The sequence below is a fragment of the Montipora foliosa genome, chromosome 13 (assembly GCF_036669935.1).
Source record: "Montipora foliosa isolate CH-2021 chromosome 13, ASM3666993v2, whole genome shotgun sequence".
Classification (NCBI taxonomy): Eukaryota; Metazoa; Cnidaria; class Anthozoa; order Scleractinia; family Acroporidae; genus Montipora; species Montipora foliosa.
In genome coordinates this window covers 26,785,539-26,797,822 of record NC_090881.1, presented here as the reverse complement: position 1 = coordinate 26,797,822, position 12,284 = coordinate 26,785,539, and the positions used below count along the sequence as shown (strand labels likewise).

The 12,284-nt window shown below is 38.6% G+C and overlaps 1 protein-coding gene across 8 annotated transcripts in view; it reads right to left on the bottom strand.

Moving 5' to 3' along the window:
- LOC137984116 (protein Wnt-4a-like) overlaps nt 1-10,662 on the bottom strand; it is a 34,792-nt gene extending 24,130 nt beyond the window's left edge. Inside the window, exons 1-2 of one of the 8 annotated variants that reach the window (XM_068831330.1) lie at nt 10,644-10,662; nt 7,515-7,585 (exon numbers count right to left, since the gene is read on the bottom strand). Coding sequence is in view for 2 of the 8 variants with exons in the window: in XM_068831326.1 (XP_068687427.1) it covers nt 7,515-7,585; nt 7,794-7,844 (122 nt within the window). In the remaining 6 variants the exon portion in view is untranslated. Of the gene's footprint in view, nt 1-4,108; nt 4,390-6,823; nt 6,844-6,910; nt 7,199-7,514; nt 7,586-7,793; nt 8,055-10,643 lie in introns of those variants that run through there. The other 7 variants (XM_068831326.1, XM_068831328.1, XM_068831327.1 and 4 more) reach the window with 7 other exon arrangements.
- Between the last annotated feature and the right edge of the window lie 1,622 nt (nt 10,663-12,284).

The window sequence follows — 12,284 nt, the reverse complement described above, 5'->3', positions numbered from 1 at the left end:
AAAAACTTCGCACTTAGACTCGCGCTTTGAATAGGAGGCAGACATGAACTCGAAAATAACCTATGGAGGTGTCAATTCCTATCTTGCTGCGTTCGGGCAGAGCTCTTCTTTGAGGGCACATCCCCTGCCAGCAGAGTCTCCCTTCGTTGATGTTTTGAAACTTGGCATGCAAAGCTAGCAACGCATGCAAACTTTTTTTCAAGTGATCATACGGCTCACGTCCCATGTTACCCATAGCGGAGCAAAACAAACTTGCGCTGTGTCATCTCTGGCTTAGTGTCAATCAGCAGATGATTGTACAAAGCGGGGGGTTGTGAAACCTGCTGTTTCAAAAACCAGGTTGTTCTATGCATGATGTGGACGGCGATTGGGAGTTGTGAAAGGAGACTCTACTAGCAAGGAATTAATTAGAAACAAAAACTTGGTTCTAGCTTTCAACAGCGAGGTTGGACCAACGCGGTCAAATCTTACACCTCCTTCCAAAATGGCCTCCATCTGAATATATGTTATTTTAAATCAAACTATCCCTGGCATACTTGTTCCTCTACATTTCCAGCATTAGAACGAGGCAAAGAAAAATTAGTTGAAGAACAAAAAGGGGATATAAAATGAAGACTGTTTTGGAATTAGGTCTAATGATGGTCCCACAAATCATTCAACAGGCAAAATGACGTGGGGGAAATGCATACGAAACCAATTGGGTCAAAAAGATCCAGCTTAATAGGCTAATAGTGTGGTTCTTATTTGTTTTCTATTTATAAAGATAAAATGACTTCAAATATATGAGCTCCCTAATTAGTCTTAAAATAGTAAAGCATGCAAAAATCGACGCACCTAAATTCGCTCGACGGGAAGAACGGTGCTCTTTGAACTCTATTAAGAAAATAAAAATCTCTGCGAAAAAAGCTAACTCGGTAGTCTTTAACATAGCAAAGGAATCCCATTTTTAGTCTACGTTACCTCATTTGATGGCATGATGCTAAAAATTAACACCAGAAGGCGCACAGAGAATAAATTTAGCTGAAGCTTAAGAGCTGACGACTTCATCATGCAACTCAGAATACGTACAGACAGGCTCAGAAAATACTGAACACTTGCGTGTGGGAATGACAACATGATGATAAACAAGATTGCAAATTTTAAGGGAATTAATCCCGCTTTCTGACTGGAATGAATCCGCTTATTCAGTATTCCAAAACTTACTTTGCTCTTCAAACGGAAAAACGAGCCTAAAAAAATCATCAGACCTCGTTGCATTCCCAGAAACTGGTCAGAAGTCTCCTTATTCCAATGGTCTAGAAAAATGTAACTGACTCTCCCATAGCAACTGTCCGTATATATGTTACTCCGGTGCAGGAAAATTAATCTCTTAATTAACATTGCATATTGCATGATATATGTATTATCATACATAGCAGACTGTTCCTGCACGAATGGAGAGAATAGACATTTTCAAGCAAATAGCCGAAATTGCTCGATGTAACAAAAAAGTGAAAGTTTTGGATGGGCAAATTACTGCTTCATCATCATCATTATATCTTTATTTACTCTCGGATATTAGAGTAGCTTCATGTAGCTATTATCTCCGAGCATTTACCCTCCCAAACATGATGCACCACAGACTCGGACAGACCACAACACCGGGAACTCCATGCCCTATCCTTTGCGAATAGTGCGTGGGTTCTTTTGAGTCCAAACAAGGTTAGAGAGTCTAACCATTTGCAGATTTCTTTACAAAATGATGCAGATGTAATAATAAAGGTAGACTCAACCACTAGTGATCTGTCTACCATACAGTAATAAATATTTGTGAGCTAACGTTTCGAGCTCTGACGAAGGGTCAACTCGATCCTCGTTAATCTTAGTTTCTATCGGTGGTTAATTAACCTTCATGATTCGTTAAGTAAAACTAAATTACTTTCGTGTTTCACTCCTAGTTGACGCAGTATTACGGTTTCCTTAGAAACTGATCCTTTCATTCTATTACACAGTAATTCAGTCAGAATCTAAGAACGTTTGTCAACCGTTTCCATTAAATCTGCGTATAGGAGGTTTTCACGTGATGTCACTCATCGCCGCCATGTTGGTGGACGAAAACAAAAGATCTCTCATTAGCCTCTTTTGCTCGTCCACCAGAGGGAGGTCGTAATTTTCTCTATTGTTATTGGTGTCTCTAGAGATTGGTTGAAAACGTCCTATTCGTGTTTGTAATATGCCTTCCATGTAAAGATGTTTCTGGTCTCTCGAATATTGTCATCATTGAAGAAAGTTCTCGTAAAAGCTGCCTGGCCCCCGTCGTTCAAAATTAAAAGGTGGATAACGTTACCCACCTGATAAATCCGGCACTGTTCAGTGGATAGCGCAATATTAGTTCCGCTATGACTTATCCACCGGCTAGTGATTTATCTGGCGTATAGCCCTATCCATCGTTTGAACAACTGGGCACTGGACAATAGACCCTTAGTTGATCCTTTGATCAGCGAAAATTGACTTCAATTGAAATAAATAAATAAATAAATAAATGACTAAATAACTAAATAACTAACTAAATAAATAAACTACAAGTTAGTCTTCCGAGAGGCACTTCAAGATATAATTACAAATGAATAGGTGTACTCCGTTTCAGTTTGAATTTGCTGTTGAATTGTCTTACAAAATTGACAACATACGTTGTAAAAGAGAATCAGTTTAACTAAAGTAGATCAATAACAGAAAATATAATACGTTTTCGCTTTCAGCACTTGGACAACATTTTTTAAACTAAGAGAAAACTGACATATTGTACTGTAGTCTACCGGTCAAAGAGTAATCGGCATACGGTCGATGAAATAGACGGTAATTATAACTTCTGAAAACAAGTCCTTCAAATGATAGAAGGAGGTAGTTTCTAAAGAAACTGTGGTGCTGCGTCGGTGGGGAAGTACTGTACAAAAATTTGGTTTTATCGACGGAGTTGATAATGTAAATTGGCCACCGTACAGAGATTCTAAAAGCTGACGTTTCGAGCGTTAGCGCTTCGTCAGAGCGAATCAAATGATATTGCCCATCGAATCGACAAATGAACTACTAAATGTAATCAGCAACTCGCACATTCTATATTTGGCGCTAATTGGCCAAAACTTCTCGGATGGGCGTACATATATCATATCCATTAAATCTGGTGCATTTCCGGACGGCTTCTTTCTCTCTCCCATAATAGTTTTCATGGCCTTAGGGCTAGCTAAACAATTAGCAGCTAATTTCTCACTTTCTTTTTACTGATAACGTAGTTTGTGGACGACTTTATGTCACATTCTAACAGCTACTTAGTAGCTACTACATAGTTTGAGTTTTCATTCAGAGATCGATTTCACTAAGAATACGGAGTGCCAGTTTTGGACACTACAAAGTCGAGGGCGAAGAACTGGAAAATGTATTCTAAACTAAAGAGATTAAATCTCTCCTAGTGTATGGTAAAACAATAAAACAAACAGGAAAAGCATAATGGTCTCTAACAAGAAAAGATCTTGAGCAAATAAACTGAGTTGAAAAGAAGGCAAGCCTAGTTATCCATTTGTGAGGAGCACAACAAAAGAAAGATTTTAAAAAAACTTTTCATCTATGTTTTGTTGTTTCAATAAACGAGGTCTTTGTTTAGCTGTCCTTGTTTCTTTTTCCATCAAGTTGTTAACTGTATCCACTAATTACAGAGGTTTATCTAACTATAGAAGAAACCGTGGCCCAGGGCAACTTATCGGCTGCCGACTATTTTTTGTGACCAACGCGTTAAAATAGTTAAGACTAATTTAGTCTTTGTGGAATGTTCGTGGTTGAATGAATTAACAAACAACGAACTGTTGTGCGATTCCGTGCTAACATGCAAACTTGGTTTGTAGTGACCTTTCACGAAGTTTTAAAGTAGTTTATTACTCCCTTTGTAGTTGTGTAAGAAGCCAATTATGGTTTGAAATGAACAGTAACAGTTGCGTAAGAACTGCGTGTTGCCTTTTAACCCTCAGTAGGAATGGCAAAATATCGATTCCTTGATCAAGAAAGTGCGCTTTTTCCTTCAGTTAAGAGACTCAATCGCTTCACAAAGTTACTCTTCCCTAAAGAGAATATGAATTACCTTTGATAGATTTCCGGAAGTGGCGAATCTTGAAGAACGCGTTTAGTGAAAGTTCTCTCGATACTGTTCTGCCGCTATAATCGCAAGGTTCAACAATGGTCAGTTACACCTGGCTTTGTTTCTCTGAAGTCTTTGGCTAAACTTTTGATGTCCTTTACAGCAAGCAGATGATAATTAAAATGATAGGCGTACAGTGTCCTGGAGGTTGGAGCTTCCACACGTGAGCGCTTGCACAATACTGAAAGTACCAGCTAAATGCCTAATCACTACACAACAAGCGAGGCATGTTAATATTTCGGCTTCAATGAACACTGATCTGCGCTCTTTTAATCGGATTTCTGTTATATAACAAGCATGATATCCGCATAAAACTGACGAAAGAGGATTAGTGAGAAACCTACAAAGCTTCAAAAAGGGCGGTCCCCATGAGAAAATAATAAAAAATACTTAATCTTAGTCATCGCTTTATTCATATAGGTCCGCTGTCTCTTGAGTTGAAAACCCCGTGTTTCATTTTCTAACCCTAGAAAAAACCCCTGATGGGCTTAAGGCAAACGGTTGTAAAAAGTTGCGATACACCAAGTACTTAGTAGAGTGCTAATGTCGGGACCATTTTTTAAGCCAGCGAACATTTCCTTCGAAGGACGCTGGAGTTCCAGGTCGTCTTGAGAGCTCAACCGTTCTTGTTTGAGGAGCCAGACTACAAGGTCGCAGAATAAGGCTTGACACTATGAAAATCTTATCAGCTTTTCAAAGCTATCTCTCAAAAATTAGTCAAGGTGTTATGAGCTGTTTATTGGATCTAGATCACAGCATTCTATTTCTTATTACTTTAGTGTTAGATTATTAGTATTGTACCTAGGCTGAAATAGGAACAATTTAGTATTTTGAGCTGTTTTCATCAGTAGTAAACGGATTCTTTCTTTCTACAATATGACTTTTCTATTTTGAGCTGTGCCGTGGAACGCATATTCTGACAACTTTTGTTATAAGCCAAGGAGGCGGATTCTTACATTTTTACTCTGATTTCATGTAATTTGATCGATATAAAATCTCTCCAACAAGTTAAGCACCTATACTCAGCTGAATAGGCTTGCGACTTAATGCGATTCTTCTTCTTCTTCTTCCTATTGTTGTTATTATTATTATTATTATTATCATTATTATTGTCATTATAATTATCACTGATCTACCTTCCAAGTTTAAACTTTAATTTTCCTTTGCATAAGGCAAGAGTTTTCCAAATATATTTCAATCTTACGCGGAGTTATTAACTGTTTTGATAAAGCCCATATATTTCAATCTGTTTCGTTTGGTTTAGCCTATGATGGGGTAATAAAAGTAGCAAACAGTTACTGGTAAAAAAGGCCGGCAACAATGTTCATTGTTCGATTCTTGAAAGATTCAGGTGTCAGAAAGGATAAAAGATATTGACTATTTTTATATAACTATAATATGGAACAAAGTTATTCTATGTGACCATAGCACATTTGAAAACGGAGTTGCTCAAGATGGATTTCTTCTGGCTTTTCCAGTCTTTTGGTAATCACCAAGAAGGATTGATAGGCGGCTCCAACATTTTGGTTTTAATTGAACACCGGATGGCTGACAATGCATTACAACATCTTACGTAACGTTGCTTTTACATACAGCAATTTTCTACTCACAATTACATTGCTTACGTGCATACTACAGTATTAAAGAGAGAAGAGTTACCCAGCTGGCTCCAATTGCACACACACATACTCTCAAATCCACAGAAATAGGTGCATTTGGCTATTTTATACATCATGTTAATCATTTTACAGTTCGGTTGCCTCATGCCCCATGCCCCATGCCATGCGCAGTAGCAACTGTTCACCTATCCCATCCTTCACCTAATCAATACTCAAGTCACTGACATCAGGCAGGGAGATAGCGTTAGAATATCCTACTGATGAACTTAGCATAAATATCATCAACCAATCATTCGGGTGGGCGATTTTTGTGCCCAATCTTCGGGGCATGCTTTTTTTCGTGATATGAAGGTTGAGAGAATAACTAGAATTTGCCGTGACGAGTACCTCTCGAACTTTGAAAGAAAACCAGACGTTACCTGAGAACATCGACTGATTTTATTCCAAAAATAAAAATTGGGCTCTGCATTTGAAAACAAGGACTTGTATGTTACGTATACCGATTCTATCAAATTTCTTTGTAAAGGATTTTCAGCTTCAGGTAAAGTCTTGTAATAAAATCGCAAAGTTTTGCGTCCACATAAATTTACTCAGTCTTTATGTCTCAGAGAAGGCATGCAACCTCTGCGTCAGTAAAACTCGGATCAATTGTAGAGTCAATGGTAGAAAAAAACAAGTAAATAGGTTTTTGATAGACTGCAGAGCAGGCGAGATTTCTTCGAGCGAGCGCTGACATCGTAAAAAGTTCACCCGCCATCTTGAATTTTTCATGCAGTGGAAGACTGGAGTCTATAAAATGGCGGTCGCAAGATTGTAACACGAACTCGATCGCCCCAACAAGCGAACTCGACCGGCCCAACAAGACGCCTGCACTGCAGGCTAGGTTTTTGACTTCATCACTTCAAATCTGGCCCTGTATTTTATAAAAGCTAAGTGTGCCGTCATAGTAAAAACTTGTAAGGGATCACGAGGACGTCATTTCACTACTGTGATTTCCACAAAATTACACGAAAGCACAATACCCAACAAAGAACGGTACCTTGACCCGCGTATAACGCCAAAAAACCACAGCAAGTAAGGAGACCAAATTCCTGTAAGTTTTTGATTCAGTACTATACGTACGTACCGGTATGCCTTGAAACTGCAAGGAATGAAGTGAGCGGTAATCTGGGATCCCGTGAAACTTTTTCCGTTCCCCTGGAGCGGAGGACCCTGAAACTGTCTCATACAACGGATAACCACGAGACGAGAGATCACGAAAGTATTCTGACCACCAAAAGAGCAAACTGCGCGTTGGTTTCACCTTCCTGAACCCGAATCAACCTTCGTTAGCTTGATACTCTGGCTAACAAAGTTACTATTCCAATTTGAATAAACTCTAATCTCTTTTCAAGCAACTTCTATGTGTTCGCTTTTTGTTAGCTTGCAAAAAGCAAAAAAAAAAAGGTATTGCATAATGCCGGAAAACATTGCCGCATGAACAGTGACAACGATCTTTGTGATAATGAAGTGTTGATTGAACAGGAAACATTTATTCAGGATATTTCAGTTTATCTCTTTTCCGGCAATATAGTAATCCACAAGTACAATACATGTACAGATATAAGATGTGATGCTAAGATAAAGCTAGGAAACCCCGCAACAGATTCTACCAAAAAAAACTATGCTGTTTCCATAGTTGTTAGCTCCCATAGACTGTTAGTGAAAATGGTGGTTACTTCAGGGCTTACCTGTAGTTCAACTGAAGTGTCTTCAAAAGCGTGCATCCAAGTGCTGCCTTGGCTTGTCCACTTGGATACTTCTGCAAAGAGGATAGAATTAATCAGAGCTGAATTGTCGGCCGATATATCAAATTTAACTGGGGTTAGAGCTGAGAAATGCCACGTGAGCAGTTAGCTGCGGATGGGAATTTCCGTTCGCCGGCCGTCGAATTCAGCTTTCACGGTTCGTAATACACCCCGAACAATCAAGACAATAAATTTTCTCTTAAAATTTCGAACGACTCTTACCAAACAGAATCTGTTAAATTGTATTGGTACGATAGCTTCAAGCAAAACCATGCAAATTGACGGCTTTGTAAGGAGAGCATCACTTTATGCTCAATGACGGTTAGCGAAAGGACTATAAATTCTGTCTGTCAGCTTTGGTTTCAGGCCCTGCTGTGAGGAATTTTGTTGTGATGCTTGACAATGGAAATTAGCTAAGTTGCCTTGTTGGGCCATACAATTCAACCGTCAGCAGGACGTCTAACTAAAATCACAACAATGTTTAACACACTTTGATTCCTTCTTAAGTCTAACCACGATTTAAAAACATACATCAGCCCTCACTAAGCGGATCATACTGTGTGTTTTTGATGACTAGAGATATGACTGCGAGGTGGGACAGGAAAGAAGTCCAGCTTAGCGACTCGTGAGGGATTAGAAATTATTTCCAGTGCAAAGTGCAAACTGAATGCTTACCAGTCTTACCATCGCATTACGTGTAAAGATTCTTTTAATTTCAGCGATATCAGTATTTCTCTAAGTTGTTATATGGCCACTTCAATTCCTTCAAAAACTCTTATTAGCTTTTCTTGCAATTTTACTTGTGTTTCCACTCCTGAAGCTGACCTCTTCAGTTCTTCATTGCCTCTTAAAGGTGCACAAGGCCAGAAAGGTCCATAGGATTTAAAATTTTTTAGATTTTTTCAAAGATTATGATTATCCGGGTCCACCGAGGTTGAAATAACATAATGATTCTGCCTGGACGGAAATTCTGGGATTCATAAAGAATAACCCATGAACACATACACACGCTGAAATCTGGGAATGACTCATGAATCGCTGGCCTTTACAAAGCGTTAACAGAAGGAGTATTTTGACATTAGTCGTCTCATGATCGTACAATGAATGCCTAATCCATTTACAAACGAATATTGACTTTGTGATTTACTTGAAGTTAAACAAACAATAACGTATTGAAATAAGGAATAATTTAAATACTTCACAATGACAAAGAACCAGAGCTAAATTTAGTTCCTGAATTAGGAGTTTTGGTTTGGTCTCTCCAGCAATATCTTAATCCCCACATTTGAGAAAAAAGTCACAGTCAGATATCTGTTGATACAGCAGTCACACATACTTAAAATAATCGAGGAAGTTGTTGTTTCCGCTAAGGGTTTACCACAGGCTCAAAAAACAGCATGAAACTTATCAGAGACACTACACAAATGCACACAAAATAAGATCACGAAGAGGAAGGGATAATCACCCACGTTAAAACACAGGAAACACTTGTGAAGCTTTATTTTAAGCTCAGTTTTTTTTTTAAGCCTTGGCTTAAGGTTATCGCATGTGCTCGGAGCCTTCCTTGGCGGGGAATCTTGTTTCTCGGCAAAATTCCCAAAAATAAGCCTCATAAGGATAGGGTAAAGGTGTTTTAACACAACTTTGAGAGCCTTCTTTGGATGAGGTATAGGTGGAAAAAAACTCGGTGAAAGGAATCAGTTAGTCCGTGAGCATGGGCCAGGACAGGAAAGCTTTTCAGGAAATCAACTGCAACTGGCAAAGTGTTAAAAGTGTGTTAAGGAATTAGTCTGCTCCTGGACAGACGACAAACAAATTCGAAACAAATGACTTAATTTGAATTAAATGAATTTGTAGAGCTTTCAATCATAGTTAATAGAGGGGAATGGTTATGAAACCCGACAAATTTCTTTGTTGTAGGTTTTTGTTCTCTTTTTTGGCCTTGACCGTGCACAAAACACAATAGTTGTTTACTGTGTACTGAGGAACTCACCAATAGAAAAGTGTTGGTTACGTAATTCATGCATAGTGTATGAGCGCAAAACAAAAGATTGTGCACGGTCGTGGACTTTCCAACCTAAATCTTGGCATCTTTGTCTGTTCCTTTGATGTTTGCCGAGCTTCCAAACCATTCCTCTCTATTAACTATGTTTCAATTAAAAACTTAAATTCTACACAGTTAGTTGCTTTATTTCCGGACACTTTTTGCAAAACCGCAAAACAGCACTAACGAGCTAAACTTTAGCTCGTTTATAGTTTAGCCACAATGTAGCTTCCACCGCTGGCAAGTTGGGCGTGAAGTTTCACTGCTTGAAACTCTTTGGTTTCTTTGTAATTGCGGAAAGACAAATTCGATGCTCTAATTCCGGACAGGTTGCCCTATATCCGGACCATTACGTCCGGAATTAAGCACACCTTGCAAAAGAGGCAATTAAACCAGGCTTTTGTAGGCTTGCTCGGAGATACGAAACGGCAAACGGAAAATTCTTTATATATGCTCAAAAAGCTTAACTTGTGTCAAAAACAAATTAAAGCTATCGCGAATTTTGCGATAACAGACCTCTTAATTGAAAAGACATACTTCGACGCGCGTATAAAAATCGCATTAATTAGAGACATTACTGTATCAATTGAAATTTAAATTGATTATTTACCATGTTAAAATATTTTTGCCACATGGTTTTGTGCTTATGCTGTCCATCTGTGCATGCTCCCATTTGGTTACGTAACCAAGGGTAATGTATGATAATGATACATAAAGAGGGTGGCACGGAATAGTTGAGGTAACTAATAAACTTGTGGCCCTCTATCTAAAAATTCTTACAAAACTGATGCAATATAATAGAAAGTGTACATAGAAATGTGAAAGCTAAAAATACAATGTACGTTAAATTCCAACATGACCATCAATAAATTCCATGCAACATGAGCATCAATAAGGCAGGCCTGAAAGCGGGGCTCCTAAGTTATTTATATTGATTTATGCTTTTGCCAGTTCAGATATTTTTAGAACTAGCCTGCTTACTAAACGACCAGTCCCGCCTGCTCATTGTTATAAATTGGTCTATTTACCCGTGCTCTTTCTTGCTCTTTTCGCCGTTTTTCCTCAACATGATTCAGCCGGTTTTCTGGTGCTCGTGCTCACTCTTTCTTCTGCTACTCGACACTATAGTTTCGTCTCTTCATTTGGAATTCTTTCTTGCTCTCTGTCTCGTTGTTTGTCATTGATATTTCCGGTTTTCTCGTGCTCTTAGTCGCTCTCTTTCACGTCGAGTATCGCTTACTCGTAAATACTTTTGTTCTTTGGCCATTTCAATTTCAACAGGAAAAGAAAACAAACAGCGCATTTTCATTTTCTCTTCTTTCCTCGTTGTACGACATATTAAAAAGATACTAAGCTTGTTTAATTTTTGGCCTTCAAAATTTTTGCTTGTTTTACTAAAAAGCAGGGTCAACATCCCGCCAAAAAATGGCGGGTTCCAGCCTATGCAACTTCCTGCCGTTTAGCTCACATGAAAAGTTGTAACGAATGGACAGACGGCCGTAAGATGACGTCACAAACAAAACCAAAACTGCCTTGAACTAGCAGGAGTCAACAAGTTGATTATTTACAAAAGCGCGTTACGTAGGGTTGCATTTAAAATAAATAAAACATAAGTAAATTTATTAAACTTCCGTAGCACCTTAATTATTAAAATATTCTGAAGCGCTTTACAATCTAAAAATAATAATACAATCGTATATAACCATCTATAATTAAATACAAACAAATCTAAAATATAATACAAATATTTAACAATTATTGCATGAGCGCGCCCGCGTTGGTATGAGATGGTAAATAGCCAACGAGGCAAGTAGCGCCGAGGTGGCTTTAAACAGTCTCAAATCCAACAAGCGTGAATGGAATAATTGTTTTATTAAATTCCTTAAACTCCAAAAGTTTGGAAATACGAAATATGAGAGAAAAAACCGAGAAAATCCGAGCAAAATTGTGTAATACCTTGTGGGCAGACAGACGCAGGCTCATCACAAAAACATTGCTTACCTTTTCGCGAAGTTCTAAACGTACTTCTTTATTCAGAGAGAAATTTCGCTTTCCGGCGAAAATAATTTTAACTGAGCAACGCTTAGCGCAATCATTTGCCATATAAGGTCAAACTAAGGTATACGAACTGATAACCGAGATCGAGTGAACCAATCAGAGCACGAGAAATGCTTTAACTGAGGTTGAGAATTTAATAAACGCTTTCCTAAAAAGGTGGGTCTTAAGTCCTTTTTTTTTAAAAAAGTTCATACTATCATATGTTCTAAGTGATTATGACAGAGTAGACTGCGAGCAGTCCGTCTTCAGTCAAGTCTAAGCTCGGCAGGACTGGAGAGAGCGAATTGGCCGAGAGGGAAACTGGCTTCCCCTCGGCTTTCGCTCGATTTCCTCACTCGCGCTTTCCTCGCTCGCGCGACCATCCTAAGGGACTGCTCGCAGTCTAATGACAGAGCATTCCAAACAGTAGGACTTGCGTGTGCAGATGAGTGTTCGACAAAGGTCTTACACCTTACACGTGGAACTTGCAGAAAATTTCCAGAATCAGATCTCAAACTATACCCAGTAACAAGTTTAGCATTAATTAGCTCCTTGACATAAGTTGCAGCAAATCCATGCAACGCCTGAAAAACTAGTAGCGCAATCTTATATTCTACTCTATACTGAATTGG